General features: G+C 36.8%; 5 protein-coding genes across 12 annotated transcripts; 1 reads left to right on the forward strand and 4 right to left on the reverse strand.

The window, feature by feature from the left end:
• Positions 1-7,284: 7,284 nt before the first annotated feature.
• Positions 7,285-11,341, reverse strand: LOC143432766 (maternal embryonic leucine zipper kinase). Its single transcript, XM_076909654.1, has 13 exons — positions 10,887-11,341; positions 10,670-10,820; positions 10,473-10,582; positions 10,249-10,402; positions 10,045-10,151; positions 9,800-9,967; positions 9,534-9,728; positions 9,345-9,462; positions 9,189-9,266; positions 8,593-8,665; positions 8,371-8,521; positions 8,181-8,284; positions 7,285-8,105 (listed from the first exon to the last, which is right to left on the reverse strand). Exons 1-13 carry the CDS (start codon positions 11,028-11,030, stop codon positions 7,844-7,846), a joined length of 1,815 nt encoding a protein of 604 aa, XP_076765769.1. The 5' UTR covers positions 11,031-11,341; the 3' UTR covers positions 7,285-7,843.
• A 172-nt stretch (positions 11,342-11,513) lies between these two features.
• Positions 11,514-15,625, reverse strand: Moca-cyp (nuclear cyclophilin protein Moca-cyp). Of its 3 annotated transcripts, none has more exons than XM_076909894.1 (9): positions 15,364-15,625; positions 14,707-15,010; positions 14,548-14,635; positions 13,761-13,790; positions 13,524-13,669; positions 13,338-13,431; positions 12,971-13,223; positions 12,757-12,852; positions 11,514-12,660 (listed from the first exon to the last, which is right to left on the reverse strand). In XM_076909894.1, exons 2-9 carry the CDS (start codon positions 14,987-14,989, stop codon positions 11,956-11,958), a joined length of 1,695 nt encoding a protein of 564 aa, XP_076766009.1. In that variant the 5' UTR covers positions 14,990-15,010; positions 15,364-15,625; the 3' UTR covers positions 11,514-11,955. The 3 variants fall into 3 exon arrangements, with proteins under 3 accessions (XP_076766009.1, XP_076766008.1, XP_076766010.1); XM_076909893.1 differs by having other exon boundaries at positions 15,229-15,625; XM_076909895.1 differs by lacking the exons at positions 14,707-15,010; positions 15,364-15,625 and having other exon boundaries at positions 13,761-13,894; positions 14,548-14,641.
• Positions 15,626-15,881: 256 nt separating this feature from the next.
• Positions 15,882-18,514, forward strand: LOC143432908 (motile sperm domain-containing protein 1). 5 transcript variants are annotated; one of them, XM_076909898.1, is made up of 7 exons: positions 15,882-16,367; positions 16,565-16,654; positions 16,828-16,991; positions 17,101-17,260; positions 17,332-17,442; positions 17,737-17,880; positions 17,947-18,514. In XM_076909898.1, the coding sequence occupies exons 2-7, from the start codon at positions 16,597-16,599 to the stop codon at positions 17,976-17,978; spliced, it is 669 nt and encodes a 222-aa protein (XP_076766013.1). In that variant the 5' UTR covers positions 15,882-16,367; positions 16,565-16,596; the 3' UTR covers positions 17,979-18,514. The 5 variants fall into 5 exon arrangements, with proteins under 5 accessions (XP_076766013.1, XP_076766012.1, XP_076766011.1 ...); XM_076909897.1 differs by having other exon boundaries at positions 15,885-16,085; positions 16,565-16,741; XM_076909896.1 differs by having other exon boundaries at positions 15,886-16,367; positions 16,565-16,741.
• Positions 18,515-18,628: 114 nt separating this feature from the next.
• LOC143432910 (eukaryotic translation initiation factor 4E type 2) lies at positions 18,629-20,463 on the reverse strand. 2 transcript variants are annotated; one of them, XM_076909901.1, is made up of 6 exons: positions 20,323-20,463; positions 19,727-19,811; positions 19,398-19,640; positions 19,173-19,325; positions 18,893-19,099; positions 18,629-18,818 (listed from the first exon to the last, which is right to left on the reverse strand). In XM_076909901.1, the coding sequence occupies exons 1-5, from the start codon at positions 20,340-20,342 to the stop codon at positions 18,944-18,946; spliced, it is 657 nt and encodes a 218-aa protein (XP_076766016.1). In that variant the 5' UTR covers positions 20,343-20,463; the 3' UTR covers positions 18,629-18,818; positions 18,893-18,943. The 2 variants fall into 2 exon arrangements, with proteins under 2 accessions (XP_076766016.1, XP_076766017.1); XM_076909902.1 differs by having other exon boundaries at positions 19,727-19,802; positions 20,323-20,461.
• Positions 20,464-20,667: 204 nt separating this feature from the next.
• LOC143432911 (uncharacterized) lies at positions 20,668-22,341 on the reverse strand. Its single transcript, XM_076909903.1, has 4 exons — positions 21,793-22,341; positions 21,381-21,579; positions 21,106-21,299; positions 20,668-20,995 (listed from the first exon to the last, which is right to left on the reverse strand). Exons 2-4 carry the CDS (start codon positions 21,575-21,577, stop codon positions 20,808-20,810), a joined length of 579 nt encoding a protein of 192 aa, XP_076766018.1. The 5' UTR covers positions 21,578-21,579; positions 21,793-22,341; the 3' UTR covers positions 20,668-20,807.
• Positions 22,342-25,637: the final 3,296 nt, after the last annotated feature.

A 25,637-nucleotide genomic window follows, 5' to 3' on the forward strand; every position in this document is an offset into this window, starting at 1 on the left:
CCTACCCATTAACAAGTTATTCTTCAAACAATTTGAACATCGAGAACCACCCTAATGATTCGTATCGATAGACGGAGGAAAAATTGGAGGTTCGCGAAAAGAAATTCGAGCGTGGAAAGCGGCGCGCACGCGAACCGGTATGGAACAGGAAGGAGAGGAGAGAAAGAAGAGTGGATCACATGTACACACGTACACAGGCGATGCTTATAGAGTACGGGCGGCTCGCGCGCGCGCTGGTGAACGTTCGAGCGCGTGCACGGCAGATACGTATGTAAGTACCTTTATGCACGAGTATCGGCTGGCTTCCGCGAACTAGATCGGCCAAGCAGATATTAGGAGCGCGTCTGCCCCGTTGCCATTGCGGCAAGTGCTGGTCATTGTCCACCCGGCGGGCACAGGAAGTCGACCGGCGACGAGGAGCAGTGAGGAGAGAGGACGAGCGGGAGGGAGAGAAAAAAAAACAGAGATTTTTCGGTAGGATAATCGCGGAGAAACTACGGGGAGAACGATGAGATCGTCGCGGTGCTCTTTGCGAAAGTAGCGGGCATGGGGTGGGTTTTAGGTTTGGGGAACGTGGATGGATGTCGCAAGAGTAGGCTCTGAAATTTGTAGTTTTCTTCGAGAGAAGTAACGAGAAGGAAAAGTTGGGGCTGTTGGGCAGACCTTAATGTTAATGTGATCAATTGGTAACAAATGTAAAATATGAAGATCTGAATCGACAACTATTAAATCAAGTTTACTAACGAAGATGACCAGAATGGAAAGTCGTCGTTCCTACCACTAATTTTCCTTCCTTTTTTTCCCTCTCTCTAACAGAATTTACGGTGTTGCTGCGACAAATAATCGTTATCCGGCAGGAAGCTGACGAGGAGTTGGTTGGCCAGCGAGAGATTTTCGGTACGATAATCGTAGGGAAACTCCGGACGCCCATTGTGACAATGGCCTCCCGAGGCAGCGCGATAATTACGCCCGGTAATAACGCGGTAAATAGAAAGAAGCGACCGGCTAGCTTCTTCCTAATGCGATCTGTCGGATATTGCCTTAGTGACCGGTGAAATTCATTTGTTTCCTGCTCCCCTCTGCTTTACGTGTAATTTCCCCGTAAAAGAGATTAAAGATCAGGAAGAATATTTTTAAAATTATCGTTCCGTCCAGACCTCGCGATATTAATACAGAAAGGATTAATTTCCTGTTTTCTTCTGTACGCACACTTGCTTCCCTTCTTTCGACGAGGTGGACGTACCTAAGGAGGAAGGGACCGAGGGGGAAGGCGAAGCGAGGAGGGTAAAAGTAAGTGAATGAGTGGATCCAAATGGGAGTTGGAAGGAGAAGAATCGTCAGGGCGGCACCTGACCGGAAAGCGTCACAGTCACCGCATTCAGCCTCGTTCTTTCCTTCTGGTTCCCCCTCTGGCTTCGCCTCTTTCGCCAGCCTTCTTCCTCCTCCGCCACCTTCGACGAAGGGTTGTTGCGCGTCCCTTCTGACTTGCCAGTCCCTAGCCACGACATTATGAATGAACCAACGAACGAAACAAAAATATTTCAACAAAAACTCTTTCAAATCTCCTCCTATCTTGACTAGCTTGCGACACACATCAGACCCTTGAAGAACACGCACCAACTCAGATTGAAAAGATGAAAACCTCCTAAAGTCCCAAATATTTCGTAACGTTTCAATTGAAGAGGATCGTGCCTGGAAGAACGAAACTATCCACTCATCGATATGCGCATAAACACGAGCGGCGAGCAAACTATCCAATCTATAAAAGCGTACGACCGGTAGCCAAAGGTGGCTCACCGAAGGGAAGCAGACGAGGAACACGGCAGAGGGAAGAGGGAATCGATGGTGGAGGCGAAGAGGACGGGACGAGTAGGTAAGGACACATAATAGCAGGATGTTACAACGCCCCGTGTCCGGTACATAAGTATCTGGTTTCATAAATGAAAGTGTCTTCATTCATAGATACATATTTCCATACAATTGCCGCTATTGGTTCGTATCTTATGATATCGCCATTATGTGTGGGCCGGGGGCATTACATATGTACATAGCACCATTATATACAAATTCCTAGTAATGCGCCGCTACTGCTGCATTAATGATAAAGTTGTTTAGATGTCGCGATATTGCCCGGGCCAGGCTTGCACGGAAAAACCGAGGAAAAGCGGCGCGCGTGTACGGATGAATACCTTCGAGGTGTCGAAGTGGTCGAGCGTTGCTCGACAATCGAGCACGTGTCACGGAACGTGTCATCGATGACCATGAACACTACACTATCGGCTTGCCGCTGTTCGGATCACGGTTTTGAATCATAAACTAGTTTGGTCGCTCCACCTCTTGAAGCGTCCATTTGTTCAATCGAGGAGAAACAAGATGGCGTCTGATTTCATTGGTTCGAGCAAAAATTATACATCTTCTATGCGTAAAACTAGAGATTTTTATTATTACACAATACGCAAAGGATTCTAGCTACATCCGTGGTAAACGATATCAGCAGAGAGGGTTAATAAACCCAACGAAAAAGAGGCAACAACTTCGAGTAGGTGGATAAAAGAAGAAGGAGGCGAAGGCGATCGCACGTGCTGTACGCGAAGGGATCCGCGCGGGGATTCCTGTTACGCGTTCCCTCGTTACATCGAATAAATCTAGCTCGATGACGACAGCGCGCACGATGGACGCGCCCTGTGCGCTAGGTAGGAAGTCATCCTTCCTAGCATCCAGAGTCCGCACAGGAAATCTCGGACGCACCCACCGAAACAGCCCGCCCCCTCCGTCGGGGCCGATTTAATGTTTCGTTTCCTCTGCGACGATAAGGGGCTACGATTTTATAGAACCACGCCACGTCGCATGGTCCCTTCACGAAAACGAAAGGCGGGACGCCTCGTGCGTGTACCTACACAGCTCGATTCGCAATTAAACCCTCTTCGAACGTTCCACGGCAACCGGAAGCGGACGATCAAACCGAAAAATCGATCGAAGAAGGAATAATACCAGTGTATAACGAAGTGCGAAGATTCTGTAAGTGAAATACGTCCGTCATAGACAGACCTCAAGACGCTGTCGAACGAAACCGATCTAAAACCCCTAAACTAGTTCAAGATTCTAAAAAATACGCAAACTACACAGGATTTACACGAGTGTTCGTGACACAGCATTACTGTCCGACTATATACAACCTAATCTACTGTCGAATGTCACTTCAACAGCAAAGTGGAAAGAATCGATGAATTTCTATTCTAACTAAGGTTTAAAACAGACTTTCGTCTCCTAATTCTGCTCTACTCGGTTGAACAGTCTCGTGTACAGATTCAAACAGACAAGGAATTTTGTCTAACAGAAAAGGCGGTTGGTCGTGGACGTACATCTGTCGAGTAGGGCTCGTTAACGTGCACGTTGAACCCACAGTGAAGAATGGTCGACGGAGAAGTACATAATATCTGGGATATATATACCTGGGAGATAGTAAATTTTATAAAATAATACCCCTCTCTACGTGGCTGCATATTCATTTTTCCGGAGGTTCCTCCCCACGGTTCCCGGTGTCCGAGGCCGGAGCCGTCTACATATGTATGAGCTTCTGCTGGACTACGCCGGTCACGCCTCGGCGAATCGAGCTTTCTGCCCTTTATTTTCGCTGGCTGCCGTTGTACCCCCGGTGTGCACGCCGACCCGGGACCGAATAAACAACCGGGGTCGACCTGAAAAGACAAAAAAAAAATGAAGGAAAGATAAAAAAGAGCGGGTAAACCGGATGATTAGCACTCCTCGCCTTCCTTCCTTCCTTCCGTGTGCAAGCTGCATAACGATGCTCGACTTTGGATTGCTTCGAGCGGCCGTAATTCCGCTCGGCCGTCCATTGCAGCTAGGGGAAGCATCCTGTGCGCGTTGCCTTTCGTATTCTTTCGTTCTCTTTGATGTTGGGGTAGCTTTCTAGTGGACGATGTGAGTTGTGAACTGAGTTTGTGACAGCCATAGCAAATTTTGTGAGTGGAGAAGTTTGAACGATTGGAGGGATTCGAGCATCATTGGGTGGAATTGGAAGGTTGGACCGACGGCGTGAAATACGAGGGAATTGAGAAAAACTGAAGTCGCGTCGCATCAATGTCCTTCTTGTTCTAACATCCAGAGACACCTTCCTCTGTCCCTTTTCTCCTCTCTCAAAAATTTCTTCCGCAAGTGGTCGTCGCTCCCCCTGCAAAAATGCATTCGAGTTAGATCGCGTAATAAAACATCGAGCTGGCAAACTAAAACGAGGAAGCTTCCATTCGCTAATTTAATCTGAGGCCGCTACAACGCGCAGTCCGATTATTAACGATCCTGTAATACGAGTTTCCACCGGTAGATCGGCATCAGAAGCACAGTTATCCGTCGCAATTAAAAAAGGAGGAAGAGGCCTCGCGGGGTTTTCTCAAAACTAGAACCGTGTCCCAGACAAAGCGTAACGAAATGTCCGTAGGGGCCAGCATAAATCTCGCGGTATTCCGTTTCTTGCCGGCGTCGAGGAGCGTCGGCCAGTTTCCCTCGGCGTCTAAGAAAAGCAACGCGCTCGCTGGCTTGCATTAAAGAGCAATTAGCCGCGGCTCGCGAGCACGCTGATGCCCGGAAGCGATAGAAGCGGGCCGCGCGTGCCACCCTTACCTTTTCTTCGTGTCTTAGATCGTATACCCGTTCGTGTCCGTGCACATCCACACGCACGGCCTCCGTCCTGCCTGCAGGCTCGCCTCGCGGCTACCAGGACTTCCCCCTTTTTTTCATCTTCTTTCCTACATTCGCTTGCTAGAATTTATCCACCTAGCCGCTGCTTCCAGAACGTCTATTTCTGTTAGAAATGTCAATTCCTTTTGTATCTCTAGCTTCCACGGAATTACTTTTCTTTTCGAAGACACGGGTATTTTTGGAAAAATGAGACGTCAGATGTTCCTCCGTTCCTTTCTATCCTCGATTCCCATGTGCCTCGGTTTGCTCGCCGGCGTAGCAGCTCGCTCAATTACCGTCGCAGATAATCATTATCACGGAAACTGCATCGCCGGGCCTCATTGCCCCAATCCTTAATTAACCAGCGGCCAGACGGTAATTGGTACGAGCCGGTGTACGACACCCGATCCATTGGCGAGAACGAAGGGCACGTGGTGAATAATGCACACGCGTGCATATACGTACACGTCCAAGAGGAGTCTACCACTCCTTTCGACTCGCGTCGTCCTCTTCCCCATGCGAGCACCCGATCGAATAACGATCGAGCACCGAGTAATTCGACGGTCCCAGATAAGAAATCGGTGGCTCCTCGTTTCGCTTGCATCCAATTTTTATGTTATAACACGTAATGCCTGTTCACAGGGTCTCAACGACGTTATCGATGCAATATTGATGCTCAGATTACGGTGGAGCTTTCAGCCGCCATTTTTGTTCTTCCTGGATGATGGTCCGGCCAGATCTTTGAATTCTGCTGGTTCTCTTCTGTGTTGTACGCGAAGTCTTCAGCTTGAAATCGTTATGTATTCCGGAAATGATAAGCATTGTAACAGGAGGAAGTTTTTCGAGCTCTAATAACAGAACGAACAATGAAACTGGTAATATTGTATACAATTTACCATTTGCGTTCTGCAAAAATGCTTTTTAATAGAGCAATATTTTATAGTCTTCCCAATCTCATCCCATCCCATCAATTCCACCGAGGAATGGAAAAAGGCAGACGTCCACTAAGAAACGAAGGAATCCACTTATAATCACGGTACTTGCTCTATAAACAATCTCGAGCGTCTAATTTTCGAAAACTGGTTCCACCGTGTTTATAAGACTCGAAATCGATATCAGTTTGAACGTGTCCTTTTGCAGAAGTTGCACGTCAACCCAGGGACCAACGTTCGGTATGCAACTGGTGTCGTAACGATCGTTAGACAACTTAATTATCGGTCTGCGGATATCGTCGATTGAATTGGATACACGTCGCGCGTACGGGGAGAACCGATGGCATTCCTCTTCTAGCGCCGATCCTCTTCGCCTCTTCGATAAAATGCAGGATGAATTTAATACCGTAAGTTGCACGTGCGTGCGTGCGCGCTCACGCGAACGCTCGCGCACGCATGCTAAAACGGTTTAATTGTAATTTATGCCCGAACGACTTAGGGCTCGCGTCTCGCCCGGTTGCTTCGTTTATATCGTCCAGGCTTTTTGTCTTCGCGCGGTTTGATTAATTTTGCGAAATAACCTGTTTAATTAATCGTCGGGTCGGCTCCAGTAAAATGCACACCCCATCGCGACTGTTATTCAACGCGTGCAACTCGCTCGGCGATGTTCAGAGAGCCGCGTGCTGCACTGATTTATTCACGGCTTCCTTGTTGTGAAAAATCGGTTGCTTGCGTTGAGATAATGGTCGTGTAATAATTCGAACGTAAAAATTTTCCAATACAATGGGATGCGTTCGTCTTCCTCGTCTCTCCGTTACATAATATTGAAACTTGGGAACTTCAAGTTCTTGGAAAGGCATTCGTATGTCTGCACATCTATTTTTCGTTCGAATCTCTTCTGTCTTCGGCTGACCTATGATGGTATGTCTTTCAGACGTTCATCCGGTACGGATCCGATACATTTTAAGATGATGGTGCTATTTTTCGTTCGCATCTCTTCTGCCTTCGGCTGATCTATGTTGGTATGTCTTTGAGACGTTCATCCGGTACGGATCCGAAACATTTTAAGATCATAAACTGAAGGTCTAATTTCTTTATTCCAGCGTTTATGTCTTTCGGTAGAACGGCTCGATTTTCTGCGGATCTCGCTTTGTTTCGATCGACGGTTCAACGAGGGAGGTGGAGGAGTAAAAAAAGAGCGTGCCGATCGGACCTCGGCGGAATGGACTCCTCCAAGGCTGCCCCTACGAACAAGAACCGACGATTATTGAGCGGGCAGAGATAAAAGGTCGGTTTGACTGCCAATAAAGCAAAGTGCACGCGGCTCCACTTTATGCTGATCGATTTGTGGTGATTTTATAACTTGCCCTGTCCATAGTGGTTCCCCTGTAGACGCCGCGGTTCAAACGAGCCGCGATATTTTATATCCGCTGGGTGAACGCAAAATGGAGCTTTACATATTCCTATGAAAGGGGCTGGGGCACGAGATTTTCTTGCAAGACGTTTCTTTGTGCCAAGCTTGGCATCTGCGTTGCTAACTCGCATCGAGTTGGAACGTCTATCGCTCTATTCGCGATATTTTTTAATTCTTTCGCTGACATTTAAACAGTGTCTTCTTTTATGCGATGACGCGTTACAATTTTCATTTGTGGAAATATACATGCTCTCATTTTTATTGTCTTATTATGATTAGACATATTTAATACATAGTACACTCTTAATGTATAAAGGATAATTTCACTGTTCTTTTATTGCTACAAGTTCCTTATATTGAACGAAGGATTGTAGGAAAAAATAAAACTCTTTCATAATTCCCTTCTACTGTATAAATATTACACAATGGATAATTCTAATCCTCACTGGAATTGCAAGTTTCTACTATATCGTTTAGAAGATCCTGAGAAATATTTACTATAGCCTTCATGTTTTTGCAATATTTCCCCCGTGATCGTTTCTTCTGTTAAAGAATGTACACTCTACGCATAACAAGGCACGTTCAGTGCTGATATGTTACAAAACTGTCAAAAATAATATCTGCCGAATTAGACATTCGAAAGTTAACAGTTCTTTATAATCTGCGTTACTTTCCTCTTTTAACCTATTTAGTATATGCTTAACGGAGATCAGAATATAATCGAACGGTTTCGTCGACTTTTCATGATATGTAACCTTAAATGTACGTTTATGTTATCAGGTAGATGGACGTTGAGAAGACTTTAAATAGGACATTTCGATTCCGTTGAACCTTTCGGTTCCGTGGAAAGCTCTTCAGCTGCCAGAGCTAGAACTTCTTCGCACACCCGCTTGTAAACCCACGCATCGCCCTTTAATCGTTTTCTTCGAATCCCAACCAATTTGTTATTAGACACACCCTCCAATAGACAAACCTCCAATTCGAAGGAGCAAGCATTTCTAGAAGAAAATGGCCGCGCAGTGTCGTCTTCCGTACAATCTTCCGTTTCCCCTTGCAAGATAAACCTACGAATACATTCGATACGTGGCATGAAAATATAAAATAAAATGTATCTACGAAAGCATTTATTTAAATTTTACCCTTTTTGATGACACATGATTCCTTTGCGGCGAAGCGCGCGACGCAGTTGCGATAGAACATATTTCGGATCGTCGTTTGACGTTGACGATACGTTACAGAGACCCTTTGAGAAATATAATAAAGATACAATATACTTCAGTTCAGAGAACCACCGATTTCTCAAAGTTATCTGGGGTAATAAGTACGAACCTTTCCGGAAAGTACATTAGGTTGGTCTGGATCGATATTTTCGCTTTTTACTCGTCTCTTTGGCGTGAGTACACAACGTACGCGATTCAAACCACGTTCCAAACCCATTATTACTTTTCTTGCACTCCCCGGTGTAGACGACTGCGACCCCCTAAATATTTATTTTTGTATATATCATTTACCAACAAATTATTTTATGATATAATGCTATCGCGTGAATACCTTGTCTCCGATACTGGAGTATCAGTTGGAGTAGAGACAAGCCTATCTTTTTCTGCAACTCTCTTCGCTGGAACTATAATCAATTTATTATTAATAATTATATAACTTACGTGTATAAAATTGAAGTGACATACAAAGAATGTACAATTAAAAAGAACGAGCGAATTTAAAAGAAACCGAGGGAAAGAGGCAAGGACTAAGGGATAAAGGAAATTATATCTCCTAAAGGGGAATGGAGTTAAGAACTCCTACGCGTAGCTATTTGTTACTCTGAATTGTGGTTGTTCACAAGTCGTTGCTTTTCTCTGACTAATTATCTGCTTTTCGCGCAACTACAGCAATTTATGGCACTTGGAAACTTTCATTAAAGTTTCTAATTAGGTGGCTAGTATCACCTAATTAGAAGTAAAGTCTAGAGAACGTATATATAAAACTGCCATGGCTGTAATGAAACACAAATACGTGTTCCTAAAGGTTCATTTAACGACAAGGAATAGGTAATATAGGTAAACTTTTACATGATAAAAAATAGTTGTTAAAAGAAATGTGTCGATATAGCAATAATGTGAAAATAAGTATAATTTTACGGAACATACCAGGGGAGCATGCGTCATCTCCTTCTTTACTTCTAAGTCGTTTTCTACCAGGCAAATGTGGCTCCATGAAATTGTTAGCTGCATAAATAATAATACGATAGTAGTTAGACAATATACATTGTTTATAAAACACATATAAAAGTAAGTAAAACGTACTAGTATCAGGTGTTTGTGACAAAATCTTGACAGTAGCATCACATACTGGTGATCTGATAGGTTTATTTCTTGGAGAATAATCAAGTTTTGTTATAATGCCATTACCTCCTCCTTCACACTGTGAATAATAAAATGAAACAAGTGAAAAGGTTTACTTAAAATATATCACATATATTTTCAGTATATTACCTCAGGTTTAAAATAGGATTTTGCAGAAGGCGATATTCGAAGTGAGAGTCCGCGAAGTTTTCTGTCTAAGAGTAACAAATACGTAGCAGTTTTATAATCAGTTCGATCACTTTTTAGAAGTTTTTTCCAAATATCTGAAGCATGTTCACCGCATATCGCGGACATAGTACTCAAGACGTCATCATCTTTTTCGAACTGTAAATGTACTCTTATTAAAATATTATGATACATTCATGTTGCTGAAAGGTATAAAAAGTTATATTTACATTGGTCTTATGGACGAATGTGACAGGATTGAGAAATCCTGCTGTGATCCAGTGATGATTGCACAATTCTTGAATAGTGATCCTTTTTTTCGGATCTACCTGTAGCATTGCTCGTATCAATCTTTTGCTGCTACTTGATAACCAGTTTGGTTCGTTATATTTGCCGCTCTAAAATAATGTTTTCACGTAATTAACTTTGATGTCTTCAGTAAGTTCGTGCAATAAATAAAAATAAAAGATCTTACTAAAATCTTTCTGTACAAGTTCTCTATACTATTATCATCAAAGGGTAGAAAACCACAAAGTAACGCATAAAGAAGAACTCCCATACTCCAAATGTCTACTTCTGAACCTGTAAAACAAATATATTAGTCTTATTTTCAATAGTTAAGTGTAATAAATATTTCTAATACTTTCCCCTCTATAAAACATAAGTAAATGTTAAGTACCTAAATACTTTTTTCCTAATATAAGTTCTGGCGCAGCATATGTTGGAGATCCACAAGATGTTTGTAAGTGTGAATGAATACCATTTTTTGGTTTTGCACACAGTCCAAAATCTATAAGCTTCAAATTCTCATCCCTGTCTAGCAAAACATTCTCCTAAGCACAGAGCAATATTGTTTATCATTTACATTAATTATTAAATCTGGAAAAGAAAAGTACAACTTACCGGTTTTAGATCACGATGAGCATATCCCAAACTATGCAAATATGCTACTGCTGAGACAATCTGACGAAAAAATTTTCGTGATTCTGTTTCGGAGAGCCTATTTTTTTCAACTACAAATATAAAAAGAATTATTTTGTTTTTATACATATACACATTGAATAAAAATATAACAATTCGTATGTAGTGCAGAATATTACCAATATGGTCAAATAATTCTCCTCCTGAACAGTATTCTATTATCATGAAATAATGACTCTCTGTTTCTATTACTTGATATAATCTGCAAATATGTTGATGCAACAAAGTTTTTAACGCTTGGACTTCCAATTTAACTCTTGGCAAATCGTCCTGAAAATTAGAAAACGTTGCAATAAATGGTACACCGATTTATCTCAACTTTTGAAAATCACTTACACCCAGCGATGTTTTATCCATTATTTTGATAGCGACTTTCTCGCCGGTTGCGATATGCGTGGCGAGCTTAACTTTCGCGAAACCTCCGCTTCCGATGGTCTTCTCCAGATCGTACAAACCCTTGAGCGCAGCATATCGTACCATTCTGATGAACCTGTCGAAAATGTTCACTGATTACTGCTAATTATTCACTGTCACTCACATCACTTTTGAACTCACAAATTTTAACGTAAACAAGTTTTAAAAGCCAATCATCATACGGAGCCAACTTCAAAGCACAAATAGTACCAATGCAAAGACACAGGCGGGATTTCTCGGCGAACATTTTTAGGGATTCTATCTACGTAAGGTTAGTTCATGATAACTCGCAACAGATATTACATAGTCATTCTTATTGAGAATTAAAGGTTGTTGCTTCTTATTGATAGTAATTTTACGAATATAGAATATAGTGGTTCGTTTTTATTTTGCATAATGATTACACGTTATATCAATATATGAATATTCTTTTTAAATTATACAAAAAGAACATGCATTCATCTGTTTGATCCTAATTTTTTTGTATGTACATAAAAAGAGACTGAAAATACATAGAATAACCATTTGTAAGGAAATATCGAATGCAACTTATAAGTGTATATATTAATCACTGACTATAAAAGTAATTTTCAATTTACAATATATACGATTTAAAGATAGGAAATACATTTACTATTAAACATTTCAGTTCATATTTAAAAATTGTACGGACAACTGAATATTAGAACAATTATATCCTTCAACACTTTTTGTATTTACTTCATAGAAATACAAAAATTATTGGCATATAAGAGGCAATTCTTTATATCAGAAAATTAAAATTTATAATTTAGAATATCGTAACCCATATCATCTGAATCATCATAAATTTAAGGCATACGTTACTTGTACGTAAATTTTTTACCTAGTGCCATAAAGAGAAACAAATTCAAATAAAAAATTTCAAAACATAATAAATCTAGTTTGCTGCATAAATTATATTTTTTTGTTTCTTGTATAATGCAAAGAAACAGTACGGGAAACATTGCATTTAGTCTTTGGAGTGTTGGCTACTAGAACTAGTTGAACGTGAACGACGTTTGAATTTCGGTTGGTTATTAGAGTCTGAAGCGTTATCACTTTTTCTTCGATTCTTATCGTAACGAGAATTAACGTCCGTGTCATAATTAGTATTAGAGTTATTCGTCCTTCTATAGTCGTTGCGTCTGTCGTAATGTCTGTAATTGTCCCTGCCGGGTCTATTAATCCTGTAAGAGTCTCGCCTTCGAGGATAATAATTCCTTCTATTTCTTCTATCACGACTGTTTCTACGATCGTATTCTCTATCTCGAGATCTTCGTCGATCCCGCGATCTCGATCTACCACTTCCACGTCTCCTACTCCTATCCCGAGAGTCCCGTCGTGATGATCTGTCACCGAACGCTCGATGTGAATCGCGTTTCGTTAACTTTTCGTTCTTATTTTTACCATCCATTTTGTCTTTCAATGCCATATCATTAACATCTAAACTAGTATTCAAATTGTCTTGCTCTTGTTCGATGTCTTTGTCGTCCATTTTCTTCTCTTCTGTTTGATTATTTTCTTTGTTTTCTAATTCTTCGGGTATATGAACCTCCGCTTCAAATTTATCCATCATCTGATTTTCTTCATCTGGATTTTCAGTGAACTTCTTAATTCTATCCGCTTCTCGTTTCTTTAACTCTTCCTCCTTCTTTAAACGTTCCTTTTCTAACTTCTATAATAAAGATTAAAACACCCCCCCCAAAAAAAACAAAAGTATAAATTGATTCAATTAATTTTATACGGGATACATTTGAATATAATTATGTACCTGAAATTCATGTAACTTAATAGTACGATTTTGAGCCTGTTTCCAATGAGGTGGTGTAACACTTCTTGAACGGCTACGCGAAGGCGTATGGTATCGCTAAAAATGTATTTATGCATCCATTTATTCTATTTTTATAAAATGAAGTTTCATATGCGAAAGTATATACTCAAAATTCATACATACCATACATCATATATTACATATAAATACTTACAAATATCCCCCTTCCTTTGAATATGCGACCAGTTTTCCTATGCGATCGTACTCGATCCCTTCCATAATGTTGCCTAAATTCTTTTTGATTTGCATTATTAGTAGGCCCTGCTCTATATAAAAATTTATTGGCTGGTACTTCCGGGATTTCATCTGGATCTATCTTCGTGACTGAAACAAGAGGATGTGGCTTTCCCAGGTCGTCTTCATTAGAATCATGTATTTCACCATCCTCTGATTTTGCTCTTTTTTTACTATAACATTATAAAGTATTATATACAGCATTATGAATTACAATAAATAAATTCGGGTATGGATTTATAGTTCTTTAATTATCTGAGAGATAATAAAACTTGAATATACTATACTTTTTCTTAGCCTTCTTCTTCTTCTTAGATTTCTCTGCATATGAATCAGAATCAGATTCAGACGAACTGCTCTCTTTTACTTCACGTTTCTTTGCTGTAAATAGAAATAAAATCAATTTTAATTGTATTGCGATAATTTCTTTTTAAAATAAAGACTTAATTTTCACTAAAAAAAAAAAGGCTCACCTTTATTTTTAATCTTTAATACAAGTTCTCCACAATTTACAACCTTCGCATCTTGTAATGGACGAGACATACGGTCTACTGGGAGTCCCTCAACATGTGTAACAATTTCCTGGCCAGACACTACTTCTCCAAAAACCACATGGACACTAAAATAAAAATATAACATTTAAACATAAATACCATTCAAAAATTATTTGATACAAATATATAACAAATGCATTATTTATTCTTATTTACTTGTCGAGGTGAGGCGCTGGTTGTGTTGTACTACAACAACAAAATATGATTAAGGGGATGAGAGATGAACAGAAAGAGCCAGCTTTCATTGGTCATTGTGTTGTAGTAGTGGTGTGCAGACCCTTCCCTCACGACTACACAGAAATATAGCTAAGTTATTCATTCCTTCAAAGATATTCTTACTTCTATGCTTTTCAGTATTTCACCAGAAGATTCACGTGATTCATATGAATTAAAAGATACTGTACATGGTGAACATCAAGAATTGAAAAGTCATAAACAATTTACTGTCACAAAAATTAACAAACCTAATTATCCTTCTATTTAATTATTATATCACCTGTTATTCATTTAAAACATATTTGAAAACATGTTAGCGTAGAAAAGTGTTAAAATATGGAAATTAAATGTATAGTAAGTTCCTATTACCTTTACCTCTGAGGTTGACAAAGTATACATCTGTCAGCAGAGAAAAACAATTTTGAGCCAGTAGAAATATTAAAAAATAAAATTTTCGTATGCAAAATACAGTTCTTTTCGTAGTTACAAGTATTAACCTTTAGTAAGCTGATCACTTTTGTTAATAAGGACATGCAAAATAAATATTTAGTAAAACAATATAATGAACGCATTAGTCTTAAAATTAGTATAAACTAGACGTATAATAAATGTACCATATGATCCTGCACTTCTACCATGGATTTAATCAATTGTTTTATTATGCTGTTTTAAACATTTTTATAATTTTATACCAAAATTAATCAACTGTTTGTCTATGAATACTCACATGAAAAATTGTGAACCATTTGTGTCTCTACCACGATTAGCCATTGATAATAAGAATGGTTTATTATGTTTTATAATAAAGTTTTCATCTGTAAAATATTATCCCAAATAAATCTCATACTTACTCTCAGCTTTTACATACATCAAAATCTGTATATACCTGCAAATGTTCCACCATAAATTGATTCTCCTCCTGTTCCATTACCTACTGAAAAATCACCACCCTGAATCATAAAATCTTTAACTACTCTATGAAAAACAATTCCCTTATAATGTAACGGTTTGCTGGTAGTTTTCCCAAGTCCTTTTTCTCCAGTACACAGAGCACGAAAATTTTCACACGTTGTCGGACAAACGTCTGCGAAAAGTTCAAATATTATGCGGCCCATTGGTAAACCGCCCACCTCTATATCGAAAAATACTCTGGGATTAACAGCAGCCATGGTATCTTGTTTCGTGGACTCCTGAAAATATGTACGTAATGGAAAATTGAACAATTAACATCTGTTCTTATAATATATCATATATGGAATACAAATCTCCTACGTGCGGTTCTATAATTAAATAGAAAATAAAAGAGATTACAAATTTCTTTCTTTACAATTTTATTGATTAAATTTAAGTGATTCTGGGGAGGTTATATGGATCGATTAAGCACAATTATACGAATAAAGACTGTTACCGTTATATTAAAAAATAAAACCACTGATGAAAACTTTCTCAGAACTTCGAAAACTCCGAAATCAGATTAAAATCGTACTACGCAACTACTACTTTCACCACGAGCAATATCTATTAATCAGAGTGTGTGCAATACGTTTATTATTCTCTCCTACGTTAGCACATCGTTGTTATATCGATACAACAGTAATATCAACAACATTCGACCAACGTAATTCTACGATTACTCCTATGTCCGTTTATTCGGTGCCATATTGTTGAATTCATGTAAGTATTGTTAACATGTTACGTATGGCTACCAACAAAACATGCACATATTTTTTCCCTATGATAACGCACGACGGATTGACTCAGAGAAACATTAGGTAAATTTTAGTAAATTAAACTGTCTTGTTTTCTTACTTTTAGATCGAATGTTTTACTGTAAAAAACACTGCAGACGAATAAGTAAGACGGTCGTTTCTTAGAATTTCGATTGATTAAATCAAATAAATTATCACAGACAACATTTCACGCACTGAAATCTTCAGGAATTAAATTTTCTTATCGTTGAGCCAATCGAAACACATCGAACAGAAACAACATGTGAATTGTACAATGATTTTTGATGTTATACACTTGAGCTCTCCTTCTCTCTCTTCGGTATGAAAGACGAAATAATTAGATGGTTCACATGATAAGTTATTACAGAATAGGGAAAGACGAGAAAATATACAACAACTAACTTATTCACGCACACGACGGCAAGTGTTGGTAACTGAGAAGTGATGTGTATGACGCATACCACGAAGGATGGTTTCACTAGAAAGATCAACAGTGCAGTGGTCAATCAAACAGACCTATGACGCTAACGAGCTTGTAAATATTAAATCTTACAGGAACTGCTTTATATAATTAATTAGGCGCTTATCGCAACTGATTAAGTCACCGAAGTTGTTCAATAGGGTGATTGAACACATTTCTGAAATGAGCCGTAAAATTAGATTGAATATAAGTATCTGAAACTTTATTCAAAGGAACGCTAGTATTCAGCTGTACTTTTATCCATGTCCGAATAAATTATTTTAACGCCTAAAATTTGGTAGCATCCAATTTTTAGTTCAACTTTTATAATCTGCAAACTGCTTCACTTTTTCACAGGTAAGCTATTGTTTTGAAGATACAATCGTGGCTACTTATCTTTTAGATGTTACAATGTATAAAAAAAAGTCAAACATACGTGAAAGAAATTTCTGACAAAGGAAAGATTTAAAATAACGAGGATTATTCTATAATATACGTCCAGATAGTGGTAACAAATATAGACATATGTAACAAGAATTTTTATAATTTTGTAGGTGCATGGACCACACAAAATTAGACAGATATAATGCAGTCCCAGTTAGCAACAACTCCCCGAAAATTACCAGTGTTCGTATTTCCTCAAAGTATGACTTTCTTTTTAGACGATCAGTCCACTCACAAACAAGTCCTAACTTTGTATAACCCATATGATTTTCAAATTAGATTTAAAGGTGTGTGTTATGATTGCCAAAGTTAATAGCTAACTAATATTTACTTGACATTATTCAAGACATTTTTACTACTGTCATTATTACAGTACTATGCACAGCACCAAACAAATATAAAGTTGTCGATCCAGAGGGAACGATAAAAGCTAGGTGTTGCGTTGACATTGTTGTCAGACATACATCTCTTGTATTAAGTAACTGTAATGTGATTGATAAGTTTAGAATACAAATGCAAGAACATCCAACTAAACAGGTAATTAAACGTACATTTTATTATATGAGCTAGGACTCATAATTTTTTACCAGTTTACCAAGGATATATTAAGTACCATAGTAAAATTATACTGTTGAAAAATTAATAGACTATAGGAAAAAGAGATGTCGAAGCCAAACTACTTCCTGGAACAACAGAAGCAGTTGGAAGATCTACACCTGATCCTGAGATGTTCCAACAACTTCCAATAAATGAGACTAGACAGCAACAATCATATGCTCTTATAGCTCAAAATAAAGCAATTGATAGTAAGTTTGAAAGATTATTTAAAGTACGGTAATCTTATTTGAATGGCAAAAATCATCATTTACAATTGCAGAATATATGCGAAAATCAGTAAAATTACAATATGATTTATTTGGTGGAAATACTCAACATAAGAATACAAAAATGTACCTATCTTCAGATATGCAATATGCTATGGATAAAGGTTAATAAGTTAGTATTTAAAATTAGTATCTGGATTCAAATATATGTGTAATGACGCATTTAGTCTGTTAGTTTTACATCACATAATATATACTGTTTTAAGTGCCATTCAATTTTAATTTACGTGATATAATTTTCTTCCAAGTACCTTAATGTTAAAATTCTTTATCTTGATATAAATTCAAGCTAAACTGCAAGCTTTACAAGTACAAAAGAAAAACACTATATATTTTAAACAAAAAAAAAAAATGAAAAATATTTTTAACATAATTAATTGAATAAATATAATTTTTAGGAGGAACGAATTACGTAGCTTTGATTGCTGGAATCATTTGTATAGTTGGATTACTTTTACCTACAGAGGGAGAACAGAATAATAGTGTGCCTGAATATCTCCATCTCTCCATAAATTTTAAATTAATATTTTCATTTGTACTAGGTAAGTATTTATACTCACATGTTTTATTTAATAGAATATGAACAGAATCTTTTTTCTCTATTATAGGTATGGTCACAATTATTATCTTAAGGTTGTAATTTTTTGGCTAAAAAATATAATGATTAGAATCATGAAACAAAGCACAATTAATCTTAGGTATTTTTTTGGCATACAGCCTTTTTTTTATTACTGGCTATATCTGATTCTAGTCTATAAACAATAAGGTGTCATATTATATTATGACTAATGTTAATATTTATTGACATATACGAAATCTTTTATTCTTTTAATGTATGTGACACTACATACGTTCTTGTCCAAGTTAATGCTTCATTGCCTTAAATATGCATAAGACAAAAAGTTTGTACATACATTAAAATTTCAACAAAATTACCGTCTTTTTATATATATATATCTCAAGTTAAAATATACTAAATATATTAATATTTGTATCGAAAATAATCGCTTCAGTTTGGTTGAAATGCTTTGTGGATAGAAGCATTATGTACAAATCACATTAATAATTACACACACATTCTAAAGAAACATGATCTCGTGTAAAAATGTATAAATACCGTATGTAAAAATGGGCTTCAAATTTTAAGTACCCTTGAATAAAAATATTTGGCATATAGAGAGATTATTTATTTTCATAGTTAAATACTTTCTACATCCGTACATACAACGTAATGTATTGTACGAGTTATGTCCTTTTGTTAAATTTTTTAGTAAAAAATAACTATAAAAGTTTTATATATTTTTTGGAAATAAGGGTATTTTTTCTTTTTTTTTTTATTATCAATATGTATTTGTTATTTACATAAGTTACAATGGGACACTTGTGAATAAAATGTGTTATCCAATAAGATGGCCATTCAAATTCTTTAGTTGTAAAATATTTCTCTCCTAAGTATCATCTTCTCACAAGTATCAATTGGCTAAATATAAGAGTACACAATATGTACCATAATAAGTGAATGGATATTACCTAAAATAATTTAATATAACTTACCTGAACATCCAACTTCAACAATTCAAGGTTTTAAGTTAGTTTCACAAGGTTTTAGAGCCGGTGAACATTCTTTAAACTTTCATTATGAGTTTTGTATTCCATTGAGGCACTTGCTGGAAGATGTAATACTCTTCTTAAGGTATCTCTAATACGTGCTGTTATTATGTAATCAGACGCAGTCTTATTCCATAAACATATTATATCCTCCTATCAATAACCAGGATATTTAATCATTAACAGTTCATGGTTCGGTACATTAATATAGTAAAAATGATCTTACTTGAAACCTTATAGATACAACAGCTCCACATATCTCTTCTCCGACCATAAATTGTTCTCCTAACATAGCTAATATAAGATTTTCCCAACATCTAGAAACTAAACCTTTTCTTAATCTTACTATCCATTTACCACCTTTCTGATTTGCTTCATCCTGAAACAAATGATATATTAGCAGTTCAAGTATAATAGCTAATTGATAATAAAAAGATATTAAGCCACTTACTTCCCACATTGGTTTTATGCCAACTTTGAATAGATGAAAATCTGTAGGCGTTGCCAATTCTGATGGCCGGATTAAATGACTATAAAGACTCCAAAACTGCTCCACACTTGCAAACCTACCAACCAATTTTAAATTTTGATCGTAATTTTGTATACTTGACTGTTTACCGGGACTGCGTCGACTATACCATAATGCATATGCATATTGTAATTTGTGCTCATTTGGACTAATTTCTATTGGAGGCTACAATAAATATACATATACATATATAAATATATATATGCTATTTAGTAAAAATATTAATAAAAGAAAAGGAGAGCGATACTTACTAGCAAATCTTTCTCAGTTTTTTGAATGTCTTTTGACTGTGTCTCATCATCTCCGCTGTCTTCATTAGTTTTTAACCTGCAAGTACTATTATAATTTATAACTTAAGTCTCATAAAACTACGAATATTATCATCGAATTATTCTTACAATTTTTTTATATACGATTTTCATTCAAAACCACTATGAGACACAGGCTTCATTTGTTTATTTCATACTTTTAAATAACGACATAAGAGCATTGCTTCTACACGGTCACATGCAGAGAAATACAATTTTATTATTGTTTAGTAATGGTTGAAAGTCTCAGAAAAATTGCAATAGAATTAACACACGGACATATCGATATAGTAGAAGGTATTTAGTTTCTAACAAATGTCAGGTCTTATCACGTGTTTTGTTATTTGGAACTAGTTAGTAAATACTTTACGACGAAAAATTAATAGATAACGCGTGGAATTAATCGATGAAACACGTGTAAAATCGATATTAAACGAGACAGTATGTCAATGAATTTTGTTTTCTATTTAAAACAAATCTAACCTCTATCTAGCCCACAGAAAAAGGCACGACGAAATAAGAACGCTAGTTTCACTTACGCCTCGAATTTATTGGACATGTTTCAAGTTGTAATATAAACCTATACAGAATATTGATTAAATGTGCTACAAACGATATATATTTCAACAAATATAAATAAAAATACAAAGAGTTCACGATATCTGTTTCCCTTTCACACGTTCTCTCATGTATATGTTTTCAATGAATTGTTGATCTTTTCTATATTCTTTTTTGTTACTTTGTCAGAGATTTTACACTTTAATGTTGGTCATACTAATGATAGACATACGTATATATATGTATAAATTAATAGCGCGTTATATAAAATATCATGCGAAAATTTTTATAAAATGTATACAGCTATACAAATTATGGTTATTATTTTCAATATAATACACATTATATTTTATAAGACAGTGCATTATTAAATTAAAAAAATGGTATATAATTTAGTCTTAAACAGTGTAAGAGTAATACACTTCGAGCTTTCAAGAATCGGTAAAACAGATTTATATTAACAATATTAGCCGTTTTGAACTTTGTCCATCGAGAATTTTAATTTTAATCTCTTCATAATTTCTTCTCGTTGGTACATAACTTCTTTATAGCATAGTGGTGAAAATACGATCGGACATTCATACTGCACGGTTTCGATACATTTTGTATCTTTTGCCCCGTCACGATCGAATCTGAATTGCGAGATCGATTCCACTGAAACGAGAATTAGAATTTAAGATTGAAATCATTTAAAAGTCTCACTTGGTTACCGGTACTTGGTCTTAAAAAAAATCTGTTTTTCTTTGGTAAAAATGTTCACTCACAACATCCGAACTTAGGAAAGAAACACGTATGGTGTTTCGAAGTAATTAAATAACCATTGTCATCTTGATGTATAGCATAATGTCCATGTGCTTTATTTCGAATAATTGGTATGTGACTCAAGTGTTCTGTATACTCAACCGAATATTTCCAATGATCGTAATTTCCACTTTCCGCGATAACATTAAAATCCTCTCTGCAAATATCAATAAGAGTATTAAACAATAATAACCACGTGCTAAAAGTGGCGAGTGCAATCATTTTTTATTTTACGTACATTGTCGGATTCAATTTTTTCATGTTACTAAAGTCTGCTACGAATTCCCAAACATGTATGGGATTGGAATCTTTTATTATACCTTCGAATAGTACATGATGTTTCTTTTTATATACGAAAAATGCATAAAAAATCAGGAGTGTTAGAATAGTGTAAAGCACGTTTCCGGTCTTCCACTTCATTGGATTAATACCCATTGCTAAAAAGGATTTCATCGTACGATATTAATTGTACAACAGCATTTTTTACAAACCATGTATAAAAAGAACTTTATGCGCTCTTCTAACTATCGTGCGCACGCTCCTATTATAAACACTTGAAACAAAGTTGGAATGTCTTACGTTTCTCATTATATTTATTTCTTTAGGGTACGAAACCGAAAAAGGGAAAGAAAAGAAAACATCTCACTTACTTGTAAATATATGTACCACGTACTTAAAACGAAATAAAACAGTTTCGTTTCGCAATGGCTTCTTATAATCTTAAATGCTGTACGGGTGTATACTTTGAATTATACTTGTCATTAGAGTATATGAGAATTTACATTTGATACTGTCGACTTCCGTCAGCGAGATAAAACAACGATACTGGTTTCGTTTCGAATATCAAAGGAAGAACGATGAGCCATATAATACTTGTCGTTACACGAAATGTTCCATTTCCCTCCACTGTGTTTTAAGCCACGATGCTTTTCTTCGTTGGATTGTATGTATATACACACGACCCCCACCAAATTTCATGGTGGCCCTTTACCCCCACTTGTCCACGGAAATAGCCATCTACATGCGCATACATTACACGCGCAGACCTGGCAGTATGTTCTAAGATCACGTGGTTAATGGCGCGAAATGAAGCATAACGTATTGTTTCGTCGACGCTGGGGAAAAAGTTTATTAACGTACATACAATCGTCTGTTCCGTTCATCATACAAGGTTAGAAATATATAGTAACATATAATGCGTTTTGTATTTTTCATACTACTTTGAAGTATCCAAATTCTTCATCGAATATAGACCCAATATAATTTTTAATGTTTATGCATACATATATATATATATATATATATATATATTTTGTACATTTTACTAGTTGTATTGTAATTTTTTGTATATTTCAATAGTTTTATTGTTAGTTCCTGTATATTTCTATAGTTTTATTGTAACTTCTTATATATTTCTATAGTTTTATTGTAATTTCTTGTATACTTCAACAGTTTTATTGTAAGTTATTCTATATTTCAGTAGTTTTATTATAATTATTGTATATTTTAATAATTTTATTGCATTTCCTTGTATATCTCGCCAGTTTTATTGCAATTTCTTCTATATTTCCCGCTTTAGAAGTAAGAGAGAGAAAGATATATAAGAAAGCTATAAGAAAGAGTGAGACAGATGATACCGACTCTACGCTAGAACCCCTGGCGCCATCTCTGTGAAAAGTGCTCAAACTGGTCGCACATCGTTATCGACAGCGAAGTGAACTACTGAAAACTACTAGCGCCATCTCTTGGAGAAGCGCTGAAACTAGTCGAGCATTAGTGTCAGTACTTTCCGCAGAGATGGCGCTAGTAGTTTTCAGTAGTTTACTTCACTGTCGATAACGATGTGCGACCAGTTTGAGCACTTTTCACAGAGATGGCGCCACGGGTTCCAGAGTAAGGTTGATATCATCTGTCTCACTCTTTCTTATAGCTTTCTTATATATCTTTCTCTCTCATACCTCTAAAGCGGGAAATACACAATACACAATGTATATATCAGAGTATAAAATTACGTTTATCCGACTTACCTAGCAGATACCTTAAATCACTCTCTCTAACAATAACAGAGATATACATCTATGTACACGCTATAGAAAAATATTTAAGCGCATAACACATATGAGGACATAAGAAACCTTCCAAATAAAATCCTATGCAACAGACGTCAGGTTGCTGAAGAGATCAAAAGTCACCGATTCAACACGTACAAATGGAAGAACAGGAGCAGACACGCATCTTTAAATAATGATCTTCTTTCTACGAACATCCTAATCAAGGGAAATACCAATACGTTTGCCAAGAAAAACGCATGAGATGAATGTCCTTCCGGTAAAGACGAACCCACCGTAAAGATGCAGAAAGGCGGCTATTGCAAAGTATGTACCTAAACTTTATTACATCAAAAAACATATGAAAAAATGTAATAAATATTATAAATATAGAGTAGTATAAAGTAAAATCGAGTACAAGTTGTTTTTGTCTTTATTATTACACGCTGCTTGGATTCATGTATCGACGTAGTAAACCCGCGGCTCTCTTCCTTTCACATTGAACAATCTTGAAGACTTAGCCATATATACATATATGTACATACATACATATATGTCTATATGTATATATATATTTTTTATTCGTTATGTACATACGGTGTACGAATCATCGACAACGGAAATCATGATTATACAGGCATGATCCAGCCAGTCGTTGATTAATTGCGAAGAGAATACGAACGTATCAATATCTCTTTGTATATATGCACAGAGATAAAGAAAGGAAACACGAATAAATCGCGAATTATCGAACAAGCCTATTTAACCATCATAGAAACGGCGACCATCATTAAGACGGCGAACAAAATACCTTTTGATTCATTCATTCGAACCCAAAGTATCCGGATTCGTAATAACGGGCAGAAGCTTTTTCTTCAGCTATTATGTTTTGTTATATTTACAATATATGTATGTATAATGTATATACGCTTAACTGGTCTAATAGGATTATTGTAACAAGTTACCAAAAAATATCTACACAGTAAAAATATATATACATATACATATACATATATAAACACACAACATAGTATGTCGCTCGTGCACGCGTATGTGCATGTACCATGGCTGATTTTTTCCTTTTACACATGTTTTCTTTCTACTCCCATTCATTTCTGTCCATATAACGTTGTAAATATTCTCTACGGTTATCTCATCTCTGAGTTTCCTCTTCGTAAACGTTAACAAAGTCCTTCCGTTCATAGAAGCTGTGTACATTACATATTGCTGGCTTACATGAAAAATCCAGTAACTTACTTTCGCAGATTCAAAAGATTTTCCTTGTACGCCCACGGTACGGCCCCTCTCTTCTCTTTTCCTTTATATTTCTCCGTTTATCGTGTGTGCGTGTATAATCGTGTACCTCCTCGCTCTGGTATGCATACGTATAAACGCATCTCTAACGAGCCCATCGGAAACGTAGCACGTGTACGCGTAACATGCACACGCTCGATGGTTCGTTCTTGGCGAAATTGAGGCGAGTTTAATAGCATATATCTCTGGCAGATCATGGCGCGGTCGCTCTGCTGCTCTCATTTGGGCCAACATCACTTTAACCAAAGGATATCAGAGACCCATGGCGTATCCTCTTCGACCTACGTAAATTTCATCTATACATTCATCTATATCGGTTAGCAAGCGTGTCCGCCTAGAAAGAACAACGAGATATTTTTGCAAATATACATACATACATACATACATAGGCGATGAGTTTATAATTTCTGTCCATAATTACACGCTACGTGGTCACTATGTTACAATGTCGATTCAGCGGCGCGTGTATACCTATGCACACCTCCAAAAATATATGTATATATATACACTTGAATGTTCCAAAGTTTGCTGTCCTCCTTTTTTTTTCTTTTTTCATGATACCGTCGAATCTTGCGTCACTTAAGAATATCGCTACGAACCACATTTAATCTTATTAAAATATATGTATATATATGTATCCGGTAGACGCATCTATATGAGCGTTTAACCCTCTACGGCCCAATATGTTTCATCATTACCATTGTAACTTCTTTAATTGCTTAACTTAATTGTTACAATTTCACGAAGCGTCTAAACAGTCTCGTAAAACGTTTTCCCTGGTGGTTTATACGAACAATCAATTATTAAAATATTTCACAAGTGTCCGGAAGTGGATAAGAACGTTTCAATTTAATCCGAATGGTCCATAGAGAGTTAAGAAGAAATATCAGTGGCCAATATAATACGGGCACGCCATACAGATCGTTTCACGACTGTACCTCGTTCCACGATCGAGAATTCACGCAACGACGACGCTTTTTTTTCGTTTATCATCACAGGCGGAAAGAGACTTAATTACACATAATAAGGGTCAACAAATTCTACTCAATTTGCCTCGCTTTTCACCACACTTCTTCGTTCTATCGTAACGGTCTCTCGTCGTTTTCTTCTGTCTTTCGTTGCGTTCGTCGAAA

This window comes from Xylocopa sonorina, chromosome 2 (genome assembly GCF_050948175.1).
Source record: "Xylocopa sonorina isolate GNS202 chromosome 2, iyXylSono1_principal, whole genome shotgun sequence".
NCBI lineage: Eukaryota > Metazoa > Arthropoda > Insecta > Hymenoptera > Apidae > Xylocopa > Xylocopa sonorina.

Bases quoted from the DNA above. Each gene is read 5' to 3' on its own strand.
- LOC143432911 (XM_076909903.1), bottom strand. From the start codon at position 21,577: ATGGGTATTAATCCAATGAAGTGGAAGACCGGAAACGTGCTTTACACT. The intron at 21,300-21,380 runs GTACGTAAAATA...TGATATTTGCAG, and splicing joins AAAAAATTGAATCCGACAAT to AGAGGATTTTAATGTTATCG. The intron at 20,996-21,105 runs GTGAGTGAACAT...TTCTCGTTTCAG, and splicing joins CTTTCCTAAGTTCGGATGTT to TGGAATCGATCTCGCAATTC.
- Moca-cyp (XM_076909894.1), bottom strand. From the start codon at position 14,989: ATGGCTGCTGTTAATCCCAGAGTATTTTTCGATATAGAGGTGGGCGGT. The intron at 12,853-12,970 runs GTAAGTATTTAT...ATACATTTTTAG, and splicing joins TCAAAGGAAGGGGGATATTT to CGATACCATACGCCTTCGCG. The intron at 12,661-12,756 runs GTACATAATTAT...TCTTTATTATAG, and splicing joins TTAAGTTACATGAATTTCAG to AAGTTAGAAAAGGAACGTTT.
- LOC143432910 (XM_076909901.1), bottom strand. From the start codon at position 20,342: ATGTCCAATAAATTCGAGGC. The intron at 19,326-19,397 runs GTAAGTGGCTTA...CATTTGTTTCAG, and splicing joins GCATAAAACCAATGTGGGAA to GATGAAGCAAATCAGAAAGG. The intron at 19,100-19,172 runs GTAAGATCATTT...GGTTATTGATAG, and splicing joins TTGTATCTATAAGGTTTCAA to GAGGATATAATATGTTTATG.
- LOC143432908 (XM_076909897.1), top strand. From the start codon at position 16,597: ATGCAGTCCCAGTTAGCAACAACTCCCCGAAAATTACCAGTGTTCGTA. The intron at 16,742-16,827 runs GTGTGTGTTATG...TCATTATTACAG, and splicing joins TTTTCAAATTAGATTTAAAG to TACTATGCACAGCACCAAAC. The intron at 17,881-17,946 runs GTAAGTATTTAT...TCTCTATTATAG, and splicing joins AATATTTTCATTTGTACTAG to GTATGGTCACAATTATTATC.
- LOC143432766 (XM_076909654.1), bottom strand. From the start codon at position 11,030: ATGGTACGATATGCTGCGCTCAAGGGTTTGTACGATCTGGAGAAGACC. The intron at 10,152-10,248 runs GTACTTAACATT...TTTGTTTTACAG, and splicing joins ATTAGGAAAAAAGTATTTAG to GTTCAGAAGTAGACATTTGG. The intron at 8,106-8,180 runs GTAAAATTTAAA...ATGTATTCGTAG, and splicing joins ATCATGTGTCATCAAAAAGG to GTTTATCTTGCAAGGGGAAA.